The sequence below is a fragment of the Pseudophryne corroboree genome, chromosome 4, assembly GCF_028390025.1.
Source record: "Pseudophryne corroboree isolate aPseCor3 chromosome 4, aPseCor3.hap2, whole genome shotgun sequence".
Lineage (NCBI taxonomy): Eukaryota > Metazoa > Chordata > Amphibia > Anura > Myobatrachidae > Pseudophryne > Pseudophryne corroboree.
Genome location: NC_086447.1, coordinates 924,094,160 through 924,114,805, shown reverse-complemented (window position 1 = coordinate 924,114,805; position 20,646 = coordinate 924,094,160). Strand labels below are relative to the sequence as shown.

Below are 20,646 nucleotides of genomic sequence, written 5' to 3'. Positions count from 1 at the left end.
GTGCACTGTATACTATTGTACGTATTTTATCATTTACATGGGTGACAGATTATATTATTGTAGAAACAAGAACGAAGGATCCCTTCCTTTCCATGTGTCACAGAGTCTGTTTGAGTTTAGTCAGAATCTTTTTATTATTTTTTGGTGCCATTTAGAAGATTTGGAGTTAGGAATTCATCGGCAGAATAGGCCCTTTCCGTGTAGATCTGTCCGGTAAATATCTCTAATAACATCAGTGCCCTGGCTAGACAGTGGCATCAGAGTAATGCACCATCAGATACTGCTGCTAAGTAGCTATTAAGCCTGGCCATTTGTCCTTCCCTTCCTTGCACAGGTGTGTGTGTGTGTGTGTGTGTGTGTGTGTATATATATATATATATATATATATATATATATATATATATATATAATAGTGTTCACTCTAGGAGTGAAAAGGGGCAGGGCGCCGGACTCCGGGGGCACATGTGCGCACGCGCCCAAAACGAGGGCGCGGCCACGCAAATTAGGGGGCGTGGCTACGTCATTTTAGGGGGCGGTGCGGCCCACAGACGCTACTATAGAGAGCGTCTGTGGCCGGTGACGTCACTGTTGGGGGCGTGCCCAGCACCTTCGTCGGTGCTGGGCTTCCCCCAGCCCTCTCCCAATGCGTGAATGGATGCCGCGCGCATGCGCACGGCATCTATACACGCCGGGAGGGCAGGAAGCGGGCGGCTGTTCTAGCAAGGCACCGCAAAAGGGGCAGGGCGGGTTTTGCCTGCTAAAAAACGGGCAGGGCGCGGCGCCCTGTTAAAACAGCCTAGAGTGAACACTATATAATTAATTTTATAAAAATATATAATGTCATTTTATCAGGGTCTAGTTACTTTCCCAAACAACCCATCATTTTAAAGGGCCATTCTCCGTGACATTAACTCCCCTGCACCAAATCGTTCCCCGAAACCAAACTGCACGACCGCCCCCCCCCCCCTAACTCTTAAGTTCTTCTATATTCTATACCAGTGTTTCATAAAGTCTCTCCTCGAGAATTCCCAACAATGGGGCAGATGTATTAACCTGGAGAAGGCAGTGTGTTTTCCGGGACATTTAGCAGGTGCACAGGTGTACTCATTACTCACTGACACATTTTTAAAACATTCACAGGTGTAGCTAATTATTTCATTTGTGATTCTGTGAGGAGAACGTGAACTGTTGTGGGTCCTTCAGGACCACGTTTGGGAACTGCTGCTCTGTTCAATTAAAGCTTAAATGTATTAATTTTCTATTCCCAACCTACCCGCTGATCCCCCAAATAATCAGTGCTGGGTAACCGGATCACGTGACCCAACAGGCACTTATCCCATTGTCTGGCCCAGTATACGGTATATGTGACCCCTACCCTCATGTATCTGATACCCATTTCAGACATGCAGGGTAATCCTGGGTTTATGCATGTGAACACGCATAAACCTGGGAGTAATTCCCGGATCCCCGACCCTACTCCTGACCAGGATCACTGAGCTGAGACCCGGGAATTTGCCGGCTGCTAGACCCGGCAAATTCCCTGGTCACATGTCTGAAAAGGGTATAAGTCTTGTTTACATATAGAGTGTAAGCCTGTGGGCAAGGTCCTGTTACCTCTGTCAGTTGTTACCCAAGCTTCATTACTTTGTTCCTAATTGAATAGCAGAATGGTGTACGCTAATGCCACATCAATACATGCTAATAACATTTAGAGAAAATGTCAGTATATGAGGAAAACCACATTTTAACCCCCCCAAAAAATGTATTAAATATAATATGGATGGAGGACGTCTCCCTGTTAGGCTACATATGAGGTGTCTGTCACCAGTATACTCGTTTATCAGTGAGCTCAGGCACTACAGAACCAGGGATGATTTATATGTGAAAATCCAGACAGCCTAGTGTATTTGGGTCCCAATAGGGGATGAAAGGTCCTGGAGCTAATGCAGAATAAACAAACTTATTGTGCAATAATAGAATGCTTTCTCGTGATCTTCCTTTAGCTCTGTGCATAGATGTGCGTAGATGAAGTATTTACAGCAGGATTGGCTGGTTTAAACCCAATGGTTTAAAAAAAATATATATATATTATGCCATGACTTCTTTAAAAAAAAAAAAAAAAAAAAATGCCAATCTCCATGGTTTTCTTCCACATTCTTGTTGCTTGTGATTTTCCTATGAGTGAGCTGAACGAATGCAGTAAATTCACACACACAGAGAAATAGGGAGGTGAACCAGATCAGAGAGGTATTAAATCTGCCTAGCATCAGCTAAAGCACCCTACACACTGGGCGATGGTGACGGGCGATACGAACTATATCGCTCAGAAATGAGCGATACATCCTTCATATTGTTTAGTGTGTAGGTACCAACGATGAACGATGCGCGTCCCCGTGGCCCTTCATCGTTGGTTTCCCATCGTTTAGCAATGCAAAACAATTTGGACGATGAACGATCATCATTCAGGTCGTTCATCGGCCAAATTGCTGCCGTCGCCCAGTGTGTAGGGAACTTAAAACTCCACGAACTCCCCCCCCCCTAACAATCCTATAGGACAGTAGTAAAACCGCAACTAACATTATTTTCATCTGTCTCTTGAGTGTACTTTGTTTTAATATGTTTGGTCTATCTACATATATTCAGATGTACTAGGAATAATGGGGCAGATGTATTAAGCCTGCAAAAGGGATAAAGCAGTGATAAGTGGAAGTTGATAACACACCAGCCAATCATTATGGATTTGAAAAATGACAATTTTATTTCATTAAAACATTAATTCCAAAAAATTATTTAAAAAAAAATAAATAATTTTTTTCCAACCCTGATTTAAAGTCTTCTCCAACTGCTTTAGGTCATGTTGGCTCTGCCAGAAGACCTGCAACCCGGTCCGGATTTCTATGGGGTGCAATGGAACGCTGTCATCTTCACTTTGTTGGTGGGGTTCCTCTCAGTCCTGGTTTTCTTCTGGAGGACTTGTCTCTCGGTGAGTGCCTCGCAAGCTTTCTTTTTGTTTTGTAACCTCGTATTCATATTACCAAGAGATTCAAGGCATCTACAATCGCTTACTGATGTCTGTATTCTACTGCAGAGGGGTTTCACTTTCAACATAGGGAAGGGTTCTCAACTGTAAGGGTAGCTGTGAAATTCCTTTTCCTGAGGCTGTGATTGGAAAACAGTAATAGAATGTAAAAATGGTCTGTATACCTTTCTTAAATGTGTATATAGCGGTAGTTAGTAGAAGGTGGGAGTGATTTTCAAAGAAGATGTATATAATTGCCCTGTTTGCAGTCAGAAAATCATTTTGTTTAACACGTGCCTGCAACCCAAAGATCAATCCTTTCATTTTCCCTTCACTCTGTGGGATAGGTTATTAGATGCTGCACCGAGGGCAAGTTCTGCAGTGCGTCCAGTACAGCACATTGACCTAACAGCTATTATTAGTAATCTACTAATCCTATTGGCAGCGTAGACTCTCACTGCCTGGCCCCTCATACGCTGACCTTTGCATACAGTCATTGCAGTTCACTCCGCCCGTGCCATAACTCTTCTTTTCTTTTTCAGGTGAAAAGCCGAGTTTATCAAGGTAATCTTTTTGCACACTGAAATGTTCTTAGCAGCTGCTAGTATTATGAAGCATTAAGCGCTGTAACAAAGTGCACTTTCTTAAATACTCACTTGCGACAATAAAGTATTACCAAAAACAAACCGCACTGCCTCAGCAGAGGAACACAACAGAGCCCCGTTCCTGCGACCAAGCTAGTTTCATAACCCAGATAAGATGTGTGTTAAAGGTTGGTTTATTTTCACCTCTAGACACTCTGCAACTTTTACCATGTACGTGGCATATTTGTAACACTTTGAGAGTTACTTCCAATATTTATCTGTTCCTCATTTACCCTTAATGTGAACCCGTTACCTGCTCACAGCGCTCACAGCCATGTTTTGGGCAGCACAAGCGTTCACGTGAATGCAGCTGGTCTATTCAGCAGGACCCAGAGATCTGTCCAGGCCCTTCGGGGGGGGGATTTAAATTTTTTTGCACTTGATCTCTCGTCTAAAGTGATGGTCGATATTCAGATGTGGGGTTTTTTTTTATGTGGCTAAACTTGTCTAAAGTAATTGGCACGATGTGAAAAGTACTGTTTGAGTTTCCAAATAGCCGAACTTGCACATTTCAGCTGCCACTTCAGGATGCTGCGAACTGAAGTGTGTGTGTGTCCGTGGTTATTTGCACCTGAATGGAGCAACAATTGAATTGCTCCATCAGATGCCTCCTAATTAGTGCAACCACAAAAAACAATTGAATCGCATTCATTGTGTCTTACGGCCTAGCAGCGTCACAGGGAGCCAGTGACGTAATGAGCTGCGTGTTCACATCACAAGTCTTTCCCGTGATAGGGCTCCCCACACTGCCTCGTCTAGCACACACTAACTTGCACTGGCTCCTTCATTTTGTACAGCGGTGTGTTGTGTGTCGCTATAGTTTTGTGTTGGATTTTTGTTTTGTTTTTTTTGTAATAATAAATTAAAACGTAAAATCAAAGTAACGGGCTCTTGCTGTTCTCTCCTGCCCCTCCTCTCTTTGTTCTCACCGCAAGTCTTCAGCCTTCCCTCACCGTATGTGGCTGTCTCTTTCTGACTTTTTACTATTGAGTCATAAAAATTTTTTTTCAAAACCACAACATTCTGTATATGAATAATACTGACGTATTTGTGACCCCTCTACTGCAGTCACTGCACTTTATTCTAGTACATCTTATGCATCAGACTGTTCTTTACATAACAGTTATAAGGTACTTCTACCCAAAATAAAAATATAGGAGCAGCCTTTAATCTTCGAAGCATTTGTTTTATAATGACTAGCAGTCTGCTTTTTATGTATGAAAGGGAGGATTGTGCGCTTACTTGTATAAAGTCCTTTGTGGCTTACAGCCCTGTTACACATGGTCATTTTTTTATTGCTAGAAGTAGGGAACTAGAGATTTGGGACAGACTTTCACATAAACGTGGCACCTTTCACGTGAGCACTTCTGAATTATTGTATGAATAACGAAGCTGCTGTGATACTGAGGCCCAGTTAAATGCCTGTGTCCCGTCCTGCTGAAGTTATATGTTGGAACTTTGTATCACACCGAGATGCCCTTATCGTCACAATCTTCAGGCATCCGAGGCAGTGGCCTGACATAATCTGTGCTGTTTGTGGGGACCCTTGTACTTTGCAGCGTGCCTCCATCCCTCTTCCATAATCGTACAACTAGACAGTAACCACTACTGGAGTAGCAGACTGTTTTTCTGAAATACTCTGTGCTACTTTGAGCATTCCAATTTCAGACTACAGGTTAACGTACACATGGAGGTGCAAGAGATGAAGGATGATGCAATAAAAAAAAAAGCTGTAAATTTCATAAATAGTTTAATGTAAGAGCTGATGGTATAAATCTCTGTTATAATTTAAGATATTTCATATATTATGCCTAGTTATTAATGGGGGACCTTTGTTTGGGCTGTTACTTAATTGTTTGGGTTTGCTATGTCATTTCCTCTTCAGCAGTGAAGGGTCGTCGCATTACAGATACAGGTTGAGTATCCCATATCCAAATATTCCGAAATACGGAATATTCCGAAATACAGACTTTTTTGAGGGAGAGTGAGATAGTGAAACCTTTGTTTTTGATGGCTCAATGTACATAAACTTTGTTTAATACACAAAGTTATTAAAAATATTGTATTAAATGACCTTCAGGCTGTGTGTATAAGGTGTATATGAAACATAAATTAATTGTGTGACTGTACACACACTTTGTTTAATGCACAAAGTTATTAAAAATATTGGCTAAAATGACCTTCAGGCTGTGTGTATAAGGTGTATATGAAACATAAATGCATTATGTGCTTAGATTTAGGTCCCATCACCATGATATCTCATTATGGTATGCAATTATTCCAAAATACGGAAAAATCCCATATCCAATATACCTCTGGTCCCAAGCATTTTGGATAAGGGATACTCTATAAGAAAAGGGTCAGTGCAGTATAGATAGAAGGCTGCTCTTGGAGAAGGGTCGGCACACTATAAATATAAGGCTTCCCTCGCCCCTACATAATGGGGGTAATTCAGAGTGCCATGTGCAGTGCAGGTGGGGCAGATGTAACATGTGCAGAGAGTTAGATTTGGGTGGGTTATTTTCTTTCTGTGCTGGGTAAATACTGGCTGCTTTATTTTTACACTGCAATTTAGATTTCAGTTTGAACACACCCCACCCAAATCTCTCTCTCTCCGCACATGTTACATCTGCCCCACCTGCACTGCACATGGTTTTGCCCAACTGCTAACAAATTTGCTGCTACGATCAGGTCTGAATTAGGCCCAATGACACAAGGAAGTGCAGGGACACTTTTTTGTTTGTTTTTATTCAGTCTTTGCCATTTGCTATAATCACTGTGCGAATACGTTGCTGATGTATGGACTATTTTATCTGCGTAATAATTGACTTGCAGTGAATGAGAAGCAGCTTGCTGAGAAGATCGCTGCGCTGATGAAGGAGAAGAGTGAGGCGCTGGAGAAAATATCCGAATTTGAGAAAAAGGTAATTGGTGACGGTGGAAGGTCTGACGCATGCTTGTCTCCTGTCTATCGCACGTCACTTACTCATTGTTACCCGCAGATAAAAGAGGTCAAAGAGAGCGAGAACACGACCCAGGAGAAGAGCACTCACCTCCAGGAGGAAGCCGCTGCTCTCAAGGTACGAAGACGCCATAGTCTATGGCCCAGTACAGCGGGCTTAGCCCCCAAAGGACGGTTATGGATCAGTTGGTCAACCTGGATTAGGTTGACAGTCGATATGTCGACCATTATTGGTCGACACGTAAAAGGTTGACATGAGATTTTGGAACATTTTTGGTGTAGTTGTTTTTTTTGTTTTTTTTGCGTGACATGACCAGGAACCCCAATTAGTGCACTGCGTCCCCTTGCATGGCTCGCTCGCCCACGCTATCGTAGTGCTCGGCACCGGTAACTATTCCCAAATGTAATCCACATGGATGGTAAAGTATACAAAAGGTAAAAAAATTAGTAAAAAAGCCATGTTGGCCCTTTCATGTGTCGACATGTCCGCGTCAACCATTTTACTGTGTCGATCTTTTTCCCATGTCAACCTTGTCCATACCGACCAATAGCGGTCAACCTACCGTTGGTTTTAGACCATATAGTATGAAGCAAAACAGCATTTTCTTCTAAAGCTACAACATGCGCACACATTGATGCCGAAATAACCGCCTCATAATAAAATAGTGGACATTTTTTAATTGAAGACAATTCGGTGCTGTGGTGACCTTCTATGCTTTATTTAAAAGGTGACTATTAAGGAGCTGAAGAACAGCAACAAACAGTTAGATGGCAAAATGTGGAACTTGCTGCAAGAATTAGATTCGCAGAAGGAGCAGAACAAGAGGAAACAGGAAATGGTGAGTCTTCAGCAGAGAGATTCTCTCCGTTCCCACAGGTGCTGGGTCGTTACCTTACCCTCTGCGGGAGACGCAAAATCTCTGCTGTGACCGGGGTCAGATGTCTCCCCAGATTCTGTAGGTTTACTTTAAATCCTTCAATGGCAGCTATGCTATTTGTAAATAGTGTGCAGCTGCTGTGTTATGTGCTGCACTGTGACTGCTGTGTTATGTGTATATAGTGTGCAGCTGCACTGTGACTGTTGTGTTATGTGTATATAGTGTGCAGCTGCACTGTGACTGCTGTGTTATGTGTATATAGTGTGCAGCTGCACTGTGACTCCTGGGTTATGTGTATATAGTGTGCAGCTGCACTGTGACTGCTGTGTTATGTGTATATAGTGTGCAGCTGCACTGTGACTCCTGGGTTATCTGTATATAGTGTGCAGCTGCACTGTGACTCCTGGGTTATGTGTATATAGTGTGCAGCTGCACTGTGACTGCTGTTATGTGTATATAGTGTGCAGCTGCACTGTGACTCCTGTGTTATGTGTATATAGTGTGCAGCTGCACTGTGACTGCTGTGTTATGTGTATATAGTGTGCAGCTGCACTGTGACTGCTGTGTTATGTGTATATAGTGTGCAGCTGCACTGTGACTGCTGTGTTAGTGTTCATTCTAGCACCCTGCACCTTTCAAAATCCATGCAGTTCCTCTTTCCTGCCTGGGGTGTCACTCTTTGCTGTGGTGCTTCTCAGTATACTCTGATCTGTTACTCAGTGCTGTGATACAGAACAGAGTGTGCCGAGACGCACCAGAGCAGAGAGCGACACCCCAGGCAGGAAAGAGGAACTGCACAGGATTTGAAAGGTGCAGGGTGTTAGAATGAACACTACGTGTTATGTGTATATAGTGTGCAGCTGCACTATGACTTCTGTGTTATGTGTATATAGTGTGCAGCTGCACTGTGACTCCTGTGTTATGTGTATATAGTGTGCAGCTGCACTATGACTTCTGTGTTATGTGTATATAGTGTGCAGCTGCACTATGACTTCTGTGTTATGTGTATATAGTGTGCAGCTGCACTATGACTTCTGTGTTATGTGTATATAGTGTGCAGCTGCACCGTGACTCCTGTGTTGTGTATATAGTGTGCAGCTGCACTGTGACTCCTGTGTTATGTGTATATAGTGTGCAGTTGCACTGTGACTCCTGTGTTATGTGTATATAGTGTGCAGCTGCACTGTGACTGCTCTGTTATGTGTATATAGTGTGCAGCTGCACTGTGACTGCACTGTGACTGCTGTGTTATGTGTATATAGTGTGCAGCTGCACTGTGACTCCTGTGTTATGTGTATATAGTGTGCAGCTGCACTGTGACTCCTGTTATGTGTATATAGTGTGCAGCTGCACCGTGACTCCTGTGTTGTGTATATAGTGTGCAGCTGCACCGTGACTCCTGTGTTGTGTATATAGTGTGCAGCTGCACTGTGGCTGCTATGTGTATATAGTGTGCAGTTGCACTGTGACTCCTGTGTTATGTGTATATAGTGTGCAGCTGCACTGTGACTGCTCTGTTATGTGTATATAGTGTGCAGCTGCACTGTGACTGCTGTGTTATGTGTATATAGTGTGCAGCTGCACTGTGACTGCTCTGTTATGTGTATATAGTGTGCAGCTGCACTGTGACTCCTGTGTTATGTGTATATAGTGTGCAGCTGCACTGTGACTCCTGGGTTATGTGTATATAGTGTGCAGCTGCACTGTGACTCCTGGGTTATGTGTATATAGTGTGCAGCTGCACTGTGACTCCTGGGTTATGTGTATATAGTGTGCAGCTGCACTGTGACTCCTGTGTTATGTGTATATAGTGTGCAGCTGCACTGTGACTCCTGTGTTATGTATATAGTGTGCAGCTGCACTGTGACTCCTGTGTTATATGGATATAGTGTGCAGCTGCACTGTGACTCCTGTGTTATGTATATAGTGTGCAGCTGCACTGTGACTCCTGTGTTATGTACATAGTGTGCAGCTGCACTGTGACTCCTGTGTTATATGGATATAGTGTGCAGCTGCACTGTGACTCCTGTGTTATGTATATAGTGTGCAGCTGCACCGTGACTCCTGTGTTATGTGTACATAGTGTGCAGCTGCACTGTGACTCCTGTGTTATGTGGATATAGTGTGCAGCTGCACTGTGACTCCTGTGTTATATGGATATAGTGTGCAGCTGCACTGTGACTCCTGTGTTATATGGATATAGTGTGCAGCTGCACTGTGACTCCTGTGTTATGTATATAGTGTGCAGCTGCACTGTGACTCCTGTGTTATATGTACATAGTGTGCAGCTGCACTGTGACTCCTGTTATGTGTACATAGTGTGCAGCTGCACTGTGACTCCTGTGTTATATGTACATAGTGTGCAGCTGCACTGTGACTCCTGTGTTATGTATATAGTGTGCAGCTGCACTGTGACTCCTGTGTTATGTGTACATAGTGTGCAGCTGCACTGTGACTACTGCATCATGTGTATATATAGTGCACACTTGCAGTATCGCTGCAGAAACGGTTAAGGTTTGTACAACACTTTGAACTACAGTCACACACAGACAGTATTTAAATGTAGGAGCCACAATAATATTTGATATATGGTTTACCAATTGTGCACCTGAGCCTTTCAGATGTTCTGTATTATTGTGCTACCGAAGTTATTACCTAGTTATGTCTATCTGCTGTTTCACGAAAAGTGAGTTTTGCATTTCTGGTGTGTGACATGGCAGCAGACTAATGTAATGCAATAAGGCTCCCTCTGCTGGATGGCGTATGACCAAATGCTGTATGAAAATCTCTGTAATAATGAAGCTGCGTTGTCTTCTCCACAGATTTACGAAGGACAGAAATCTATAGAGCAACTCAAGGAGCAATTTGAACAACACTCTGAAGAACTGTCAGAGGTAAATACTTCACTTAATAATAGTTTCTCTAACGTCCTAGTGGAGGCTGGGGACTCCGTAAGGACCATGGGGAATAGACGGGCTCCGCAGGAGACAGGGCACTTTAAGAAAGAATTTGGATACTGGTGTGCTCTGGCTCCTCCCTCTATGTCCCTCCTCCAGACCTCAGTTTGAATCTGTGCCCGGACGAGCTGGGTGCTACTTAGTGAGCTCTCCTGAGCTTGCTAGAAAGAAAGTATTTTGTTAGGTTTTTTTATTTTCAGAGAGATCTGCTGGCAACAGACTCTCTGCAGCGTGGGACTGAGGGGAGAGAAGCAGCCCTACTCTCTGAAGATAGGTCCTGCTTCTTAGGCTACTGGACACCATTAGCTCCAGAGGGATCGTACACAGGATCGCACCCTTGGTCGTCCGATCCCGGAGCCGCGCCGCCGTCCCCCTCGCAGAGCCAGAAGACAGAAGCCGGCGTCAGAAGCAAGAAGACTACGAAATCGGCGGCAGAAGACTCTAGTCTTCATATGAGGTAGCGCACAGCACTGCAGCTGTGCGCCATTGCTCCCACACTAAACCCACATACTCCGGTCACTGTAGGGCGCAGGAGGGGGGGGGGGGGGGCGCCCTGGGCAGCAATTAGAGACCTCTTGGCAAAAGTAGCATATATACAGTTAGGCACTGTATATATGCAAGGGCCCCCGCCATATTTTTACACAGAAACGCGGGACAGAAGCCCGCCGCTGAGGGGGCGGGGCTTCTTCCTCAGCACTCACCAGCGCCATTTTCTCTCCACAGCTCCGCTGAGAGGAAGCTCCCCAGGCTCTCCCCTGCAGAATCACGGTAGAAGAGGGTAAAGAGAGGGGGGGCACATAAATTTGGCGCAAAAACAGTATATACAGCAGCTTCTGGGTTAACACTAAGTTACTGTGTTATTCCTGGGTTTATAGCGCTGTGGTGTGTGCTGGCATACTCTCTCTCTGTCTCTCCAAAAGGCCTTGTGGGGGAACTGTCTTCAAATAGAGCATCCACTGTGTGTATGGTGTGTCGGTACGCTTGTGTCGGCATGTTTGACGAGGAAGGCTATGTGGAAACAGAGCGGGAACAAATGAATGTGGGGTCGCCGCCGACACCCGATTGGATGGATATGTGGAAGGTTTTAAATGATAATGTTACTTCCTTGCATAAAAGGTTGGAAAAAGCTGAAGCCTTGGGACAGCCGGGGTCTCAGCCCATACCTGATCCTATGTCGCAGAGGCCGTCAGGGTCTCAGAAGCGCCCACTATCCCAAATTGTTGACACAGATTTCGACACGGATTCTGACTCCAGTGTCGATGGCGATGATGCAAAGTTACTGCCTAAAATGGCTAAAGCCATCCGCTACATGATTATAGCAATGAAGGATGTATTGCACATCTCAGAGGTAACCCCAGTCCCTGACAAGAGGGTTTATATGTATGGGGAAAAAAGGCACAAGGTGACCTTTCCCCCTTCACATGAGTTAAATGAGTTATGTGAAAAGGCTTGGGAATCTCCAGATAGAAAACTGCAGATTTCCAAACGGATTCTTATGGCGTATCCTTTCCCGCCAAAGGACAGGTTACGCTGGGAATCCTCCCCGAGGGTAGGCAAAGCTTTAACACGCTTATCCAAGAGGGTAGCCCTGCCATCACAGGATACGGCCACCCTAAAAGATCCTGCGGATAGAAAGCAGGAGGGTACCCTGAAGTCCATTTATACACATTCAGGTATCCTACTAAGGCCGGCGATTGCGTCGGCCTGGATGTGTAGTGCTGTAGCAGCTTGGACAGATACCTTATCTGAGGAACTTGATACCTTGGACAAGGATACTATAGTACTGACCCTGGGGCATATAAAAGACGCTGTCCTATATATGAGAGATGCTCAAAGAGACATTAGCCTACTGGGCTCTAGAATAAATGCAATGTCGATTTCTGCCAGAAGGGTCCTGTGGACTCGGCAATGGACAGGCGATGCCGACTCAAAAAGGCACATGGAGGTTTTACCTTACAAGGGTGAGGAATTGTTTGGGGACGGTCTCTCGGACCTGGTATCCACAGCTACGGCTGGAAAGTCAAATTTTTTTGTCATATGTTCCCTCACAACCTAAGAGAGCACCGTATTACCAAATGCAGTTCTTTCGATCACAAAAAGGCAAGAAAGTCCGAGGTGCGTCCTTTCTTGCCAGAGGCAGGGGTAGAGGAAAGGAGCTGCACAATACAGCTAGTTCCCAGGAACAGAAGTCCTCCCCGGCTTCCACTAAATCCACCGCATGACGCTGGGGCTCCACAGGCGGAGCTAGGCCCGGTGGGGGCGCGTCTCCGAAATTTCAGCCACAAGTGGGTTCACTCCCAGGTGGATCCCTGGGCTATAGAGATTGTGTCTCAGGGATACAAGCTGGAATTCGAAGAGATGCCCCCTCACTGTTACCTCAAATCGGCCCTGCCAGCTTCCCCCTTAGAGAGGGAAATAGTGTTAGCTGCAATTCACAAATTGTATCTTCAGCAGGTGGTGGTAAAGGTTCCCCTCCTTCAACAGGGAAGGGGTTACTATTCGACCGTGTTTGTGGTACCGAAACCGGACGGTTCGGTCAGACCCATATTGAATTTAAAATGTTCAAGATGGAATCGCTCAGAGCGGTCATCGCAAGCCTGGAAGGGGGGGGACTTTATGGTGTCTCTGGACATAAAGGATGCTTACCTTCATGTCCCCATTTATCCACCTCATCAGGCGTACCTCAGATTTGTGGTACAGGATTGTCATTACCAATTCCAGACGTTGCCGTTTGGTCTCTCCACGGCACCGAGAATATTTACCAAGGTAATGGCGGAAATGATGGTGCTTCTGCGAAAGCAAGGGGTCACAATTATCCCATACTTGGACGATCTCCTCATAAAGGCGAGGTCCAGAGAGCAGTTGCTGATCAGCGTAGCACGCTCTCGGGAAGTGTTACAACAGCACGGCTGGATTCTAAATATTCCGAAGTCGCAGTTGATTCCTACGACTCGTCTGCCCTTCCTGGGCATGATTCTGGACACAGACCAGAAGAGGGTTTATCTCCCGACGGAGAAGGCTCAGGAGCTCATGACACTGGTCAGAGACCTATTAAAACCAAAACAGGTGTCGGTGCATCACTGCACGCGAGTCCTGGGAAAGATGGTGGCATCATACAAGGCCATTCCCTTCGGCAGGTTCCATGCGAGGACCTTCCAATGGGATCTGTTGGAGAAGTGGTCCGGATCACATCTACAGATGCATCGGCTGATCACCCTGTCCCCCAGGGCTAGGGTGTCTCTCCTTTGGTGGCTGCAGAGTGCTCACCTTCTCAAGGGCCGCAGATTCGGCATTCAGGACTGGGTCCTGGTGACCACGGACGCAAGCCTCCGAGGGTGGGGAGCAGTCACACAGGGAAGAAATTTCCAAGGTCTGTGGTCAAGTCAGGAGACTTGTCTTCACATCAACATCCTGGAACTAAGGGCAATATATAACGCCCTACGTCAAGCGGAGATCCTGCTTCGCGACCGACCGGTGCTGATTCAGTCAGACAACATCACCGCAGTGGCTCATGTAAACCGCCAAGGCGGCACAAGGACCAGGGTGGCGATGGCGGAAGCCACCAGAATTCTTCGCTGGGCGGAGAATCACGTAAGTGCACTGTCGGCAGTGTTCATTCCGGGAGTGGACAACTGGGATGTAGACTTCCTCAGCAGGCACGACCTCCACCCGGGAGAGTGGGGACTTCATCAAGAAGTCTTCACGCAGATTGCAAGTCGGTGGGAACTGCCACAAGTAGACATGATGGCATCCCGCCCCCACAAAAAGCTACAGAGGTATTGCGCCAGGTCAAGAGACCCTCAGGCGATAGCTATAGACGCTCTAGTGACACCGTGGGTGTTCCAGTCGGTCTATGTATTTCCTCCTCTTCCTCTCATACCCAAGGTACTGAGAATCAGAAGAAGAAGAGGAGTGAGAACAATACTCATTGTTCCGGATTGGCCAAGAAGGACTTGGTATCCAGAGCTGCAAGAAATGCTCACAGAGGACCCATGGCCTCTGCCTCTAAGACAGGACTTGTTGCAACAGGGGCCCTGTCTGTTCCAAGACTTACCGCGGCTGCGTTTGAGGGCATGGCGGTTGAACGCCGGATCCTAGCAGAGAAAGGCATTCCGGATGAGGTTATTCCTACGCTGATAAAGGCTAGGAAGGACGTGACGGCTAAACATTATCACCGTATATGGCGAAAATATGTTGCTTGGTGTGAGGCCAGGAATGCCCCTACGGAGGAATTCCAGCTGGGCCGTTTCCTTCACTTCCTACAGTCGGGAGTGACTTTGGGCCTAAAATTGGGTTCACTTAAGGTCCAGATTTCGGCCCTATCCATTTTCTTTCAAAAAGAACTGGCTTCTCTTCCTGAAGTTCAGACGTTTGTAAAGGGAGTGCTGCATATTCAGCCCCCTTTTGTGCCTCCAGTGGCACCTTGGGATCTTAACGTGGTGTTGAGTTTCCTGAAGTCACACTGGTTTGAGCCACTTAAAACCATAGAGTTAAAATTTCTCACGTGGAAGCTGGTCATGCTATTAGCCTTGGCTTCAGCCAGGCGTGTGTCAGAATTAGCGGCTTTGTCACATAAAAGCCCCTATCTGGTTTTCCATATGGACAGGGCGGAATTGCGGACCCGTCCGCAATTTCTGCCAAAAGTGGTGTCATCTTTTCATATGAACCAACCTATTGTGGTGCCTGTGGCTACTCGTGACTTGGAGGATTCCGAGTTACTAGATGTGGTCAGGGCTTTGAAGGTTTATGTAGCCAGAACGGCTAGAGTCAGGGAAACTGAGTCACTGTTTATCCTGTATGCACCCAACAAGCTGGGTGCTCCTGCTTCAAAGCAAACTATTGCTTGCTGGATCTGTAACACGATTCAGCAGGCTCATTCTGCGGCGGGATTGCCGCTGCCAAAATCAGTAAAAGCCCATTCCACAAGGAAGGTGGGCTCTTCTTGGGCGGCTGCCCGAGGGGTCTCGGCATTACAGCTTTGCCGAGCAGCTACTTGGTCGGGTTCAAACACTTTTGCAAAGTTCTACAAGTTTGATACCCTGTGTTTGCTTATTCGGTGCTGCAGAGTAATCCGCACTCTCCCGCCCATTTGGGAGCTTTGGTATAATCCCCATGGTCCTTACGGAGTCCCCAGCATCCACTAGGACGTTAGAGAAAATAAGATTTTACTTACCGGTAAATCTATTCTCGTAGTCCGTAGTGGATGCTGGGCGCCCGTCCCAAGTGCGGACTTCTTCTGCAATACTTGTATATAGTTATTGCTTCAATAAGGGTTCTATTATTGTTGCATCAGGTTGTCTGATGCTCTATTGTTCATACTGTTGACTGGGTAAGTTTATCACGAGTTATACGGTGTGATTGGTGTGGCTGGTATGAGTCTTACCCTGGATTCCAAAATCCTTTCCTTGTACTATCAGCTCTTCCGGGCACAGTTTCTTTAACTGAGGTCTGGAGGAGGGACATAGAGGGAGAAGCCAGAGCACACCAGTATCCAAATTCTTTCTTAAAGTGCCCTGTCTCCTGCGGAGCCCGTCTATTCCCCATGGTCCTTACGGAGTCCCCAGCATCCACTACGGAGAAATAGATTTACCGTTAAGTAAAATCTTATTTCTCTATCGTCCTAGTGGATGCTGGGGTTCCTGAAAGGACCATGGGGATTAGCGGCTCCGCAGGAGACAGGGCACAAAAAGTAAAGCTTTTCCAGATCAGGTGGTGTGCACTGGCTCCTCCCCCTATGACCCTCCTCCAGACTCCAGTTAGATTTTTGTGCCCGGCCGAGAAGGGTGCAATTCTAGGTGGCTCTCATAAAGAGCTGCTTAGAGAAAGTTTAGCTTAGGTTTTTTATTTTACAGTGATTCCTGCTGGCAACAGGATCACTGCAACGAGGGACAGAGGGGAGAAGAAGTGAACTCACCTGCGTGCAGGATGGATTGGCTTCTTTGCTACTGGACATCAGCTCCAGAGGGACGATCACAGGTACAGCCTGGATGGTCACCGAAGCCGCGCCGCCGGCCCCCTTGCAGATGCTGAAGTAAGAAGAGGTCCAGAATCGGCGGCTGAAGACTCCTGCAGTCTTCTAAAGGTAGCGCACAGCACTGCAGCTGTGCGCCATTTTCCTCTCAGCACACTTCACACGCAGTCACTGAGGGTGCAGGGCGCTGGGGGGGGGCGCCCTGGGAGGCAAATGAAAACCTATTAAAAGGCTAAAAATACCTCACATATAGCCCCCAGAGGCTATATGGAGATATTTAACCCCTGCCTGGATTCACAAAATAGCGGGAGACGAGCCCGCCGGAAAAGGGGCGGGGCCTATCTCCTCAGCACACGGCGCCATTTCCTCTCACAGCTCCGCTGGTCAGGACGGCTCCCAGGTCTCTCCCCTGCACTGCACTACAGAAACAGGGTAAAACAGAGAGGGGGGGGCAAATTTAATGGCAATATTTTGATATATATATATATAAAGCAGCTATAAGGGAGCACTTATTATAAGGCTATCCCTGTCATATATAGCGCTTTTTTGGTGTGTGCTGGCAGACTCTCCCTCTGTCTCCCCAAAGGGCTAGTGGGTCCTGTCTTCGTGTAGAGCATTCCCTGTGTGTCTGCTGTGTGTCGGTACGTGTGTGTCGACATGTATGAGGACGATATTGGTGTGGAGGCGGAGCAATTGCCAAATATGGGGATGTCACCTCCTAGGGGGTCGACACCAGAATGGATGCCTTTATTTGTGGAATTACGGGATAGCGTCAACTCGCTTAAGCAGTCGTTTGACGACATGAGGCGGCCGGACAATCAATTAGTGCCTGTCCAGGCGCCTCAAACACCGTCAGGGGCTGTGAAACGCCCTTTGCCTCAGTCGGTCGACACAGACCCAGACACAGGCACTGATTCCAGTGGTGACGGTGACGAATCAACCGTATTTTCCAGTAGGGCCACACGTTATATGATTTTGGCAATGAAGGAGGCGTTACATTTAGCTGATACTACAGGTACCACTAAACAGGGTATTATGTGGGGTGTGAAAAAACTACCTATAGTTTTTCCTGAATCAGAAGAATTAAATGACGTGTGTGATGAAGCGTGGGTTGCCCCTGATAAAAAGCTGATAATTTCAAAGAAATTATTGGCATTATACCCTTTCCCGCCAGAGGTTAGGGAGCGCTGGGAAACACCTCCTAGGGTGGACAAGGCGCTAACACGCTTATCTAAACAAGTGGCGTTACCCTCTCCTGAGACGGCCGCACTTAAAGATCCATCAGATAGGAGGATGGAAAATATCCAAAAAAGTATATACACACATGCAGGTGTTATACTACGACCAGCTATAGCGACTGCCTGGATGTGCAGTGCTGGGGTAGTTTGGTCAGAGTCCCTGATTGAAAATATTGATACCCTGGACAGGGACAATATTTTACTGTCGTTAGAACAAATAAAGGATGCATTTCTTTATATGCGTGATGCACAGAGGGATATCTGCACACTGGCATCACGGGTAAGTGCTATGTCCATTTCGGCCAGAAGAGCTTTATGGACGCGACAGTGGACAGGCGATGCGGATTCAAAACGGCATATGGAAGTTTTGCCGTATAAAGGGGAGGAGTTATTTGGAGTCGGTCTATCAGATTTGGTGGCCACGGCTACAGCCGGGAAATCCACCTTTCTACCTCAAGTCACTCCCCAACAGAAAAAGGCACCGACTTTTCAACCGCAGCCCTTTCGTTCCTTTAAAAATAAGAGAGCAAAGGGCTATTCATATCTGCCACGAGGCAGAGGTCGAGGGAAGAGACAGCAACAGGCAGCTCCTTCCCAGGAACAGAAGCCCTCCCCGGCTTCTACAAAAGCCTCAGCATGACGCTGGGGCTTCTCAAGCGGACTCGGGGACGGTGGGCGGTCGTCTCAAAAATTACAGCGCGCAGTGGGCTCACTCGCAGGTAGATCCCTGGATCCTGCAGATAATATCTCAGGGGTACAGGTTGGAATTAGAGACAGATCCACCTCGCCGTTTCCTGAAGTCTGCTTTACCAACGTCCCCCTCCGAAAGGGAGACGGTTTTGGAAGCCATTCACAAGCTGTACTCTCAGCAGGTGATAGTCAAGGTACCTCTTCTACAACAAGAGAAGGGGTATTATTCCACTCTATTTGTGGTACCGAAGCCGGATGGCTCGGTAAGGCCTATTCTAAATCTGAAGTCCTTGAACCTGTACATAAAGAAGTTCAAGTTCAAGATGGAGTCACTCAGAGCAGTGATAGCGAACCTGGAAGAAGGGGACTTTATGGTATCCTTGGACATCAAGGATGCGTATCTCCACGTTCCAATTTACCCCTCACACCAGGGGTACCTCAGGTTCCTTGTACAAAACTGTCACTATCAGTTTCAGACGCTGCCGTTTGGTTTGTCCACGGCACCTCGGGTTTTTACAAAGGTAATGGCCGAGATGATGATTCTTCTTCGAAGAAAAGGCGTATTAATTATCCCATACTTGGACGATCTCCTAATAAGGGCAAGGTCCAGAGAACAGCTAGAGATGGGATTAGCACTATCTCAAGAGGTGCTAAAGCAGCACGGATGGATTCTGAATATTCCAAAATCCCAATTAATGCCGACAACTCGTCTGCTGTTCCTAGGGATGATTCTGGACACGGTTCAGAAAAAGGTTTTTCTTCCCGAGGAAAAAGCCAAGGAGTTATCCGACCTGGTCAGGAACCTCCTAAAACCAGGAAAGGTGTCTGTACATCAATGCACAAGAGTCCTGGGAAAAATGGTGGCTTCTTACGAAGCAATTCCATTCGGCAGATTCCATGCAAGAATTTTCCAAAGGGATCTGTTGGACAAATGGTCAGGGTCGCATCTTCAGATGCACCTGCGGATAACCCTGTCTCCAAGGACAAGGGTATCTCTTCTGTGGTGGTTGCAGAGGGCTCATCTATTGGAGGGCCGCAGATTCGGCATACAGGATTGGATCCTGGTGACCACGGACGCCAGCCTGAGAGGCTGGGGAGCAGTCACACAAGGAAGAAACTTCCAGGGAGTGTGGTCGAGCCTGGAAAAGTCTCTTCACATAAACATTCTGGAACTAAGAGCAATCTACAATGCTCTAAGCCAGGCGGAACCTCTGCTTCAAGGAAGACCGGTGTTGATCCAGTCGGACAACATCACGGCAGTCGCCCATGTAAACAGACAGGGCGGCACAAGAAGCAGGAGTGCAGTGGCAGAAGCTGCCAGGATCCTTCGCTGGGCGGAGAATCACGTGATAGCACTGTCAGCAGTGTTCATCCCGGGCGTGGACAACTGGGAAGCAGACTTCCTCAGCAGACATTGCGCCAGGTCAAGAGATCCGCAGGCAATAGCTGTGGACGCGCTGGTAACACCTTGGGTGTACCAGTCGGTGTATGTGTTTCCTCCTCTGCCTCTCATACCAAAGGTATTGAGAATCATACGGCAAAGCGGAGTAAGAACGATACTAGTGGCTCCGGATTGGCCAAGAAGGTCTTGGTACCCGGAACTTCAAGAGATGGTCACGGACGATCCGTGGCCTCTACCTCTGAGAAGGGACCTGCTTCAACAGGGTCCCTGCCTCTTTCAAGACTTACCGCGGCTGCGTTTGACGGCATGGCGGTTGAACGCCAGATCCTAAAAGGAAAAGGCATTCCAGAAGAAGTCATTCCTACCTTGATTAAGGCAAGAAAGGAAGTCACCGCGAAGCATTATCACCGCATTTGGCGGAAATATGTTGCGTGGTGCGAGGATCGGAGTGCTCCGACGGAGGAATTTCAACTGGGTCGTTTCCTACATTTCCTGCAATCAGGATTGTCTATGGGTCTCAAATTGGGATCTATTAAGGTTCAAATTTCGGCCCTGTCAATATTCTTCCAAAAAGAATTGGCCTCAGTCCCTGAGGTCCAGACTTTTGTCAAAGGAGTACTGCATATACAGCCTCCTGTGGTGCCTCCGGTGGCACCGTGGGATCTAAATGTAGTTTTAGATTTCCTCAAATCCCATTGGTTTGAACCACTAAAAAATGTGGATTTGAAATATCTCACATGGAAAGTGACTATGTTACTGGCCCTGGCTTCCGCCAGGAGAGTATCTGAAATGGCGGCTTTATCTTATAAAAGCCCTTATTTAATTTTCCATTCGGATAGGGCAGAGCTGCGGACGCGTCCGCATTTTCTCCCTAAGGTGGTATCA

General features: G+C 46.7%; 1 protein-coding gene across 2 annotated transcripts in view; it reads left to right on the top strand.

The window, feature by feature from the left end:
- MIA3 (MIA SH3 domain ER export factor 3) overlaps positions 1 to 20,646 on the top strand; it is a 114,977-nt gene that overhangs the window by 44,358 nt on the left and 49,973 nt on the right. For both annotated transcript variants that reach the window (XM_063919040.1, XM_063919039.1), the window contains exons 7-12: positions 2,852 to 2,983; positions 3,562 to 3,583; positions 6,499 to 6,587; positions 6,666 to 6,743; positions 7,354 to 7,464; positions 10,326 to 10,397. In XM_063919040.1, coding sequence (XP_063775110.1) covers positions 2,852 to 2,983; positions 3,562 to 3,583; positions 6,499 to 6,587; positions 6,666 to 6,743; positions 7,354 to 7,464; positions 10,326 to 10,397 — 504 coding nt within the window. The remainder of the gene's footprint in view (positions 1 to 2,851; positions 2,984 to 3,561; positions 3,584 to 6,498; positions 6,588 to 6,665; positions 6,744 to 7,353; positions 7,465 to 10,325; positions 10,398 to 20,646) is intronic.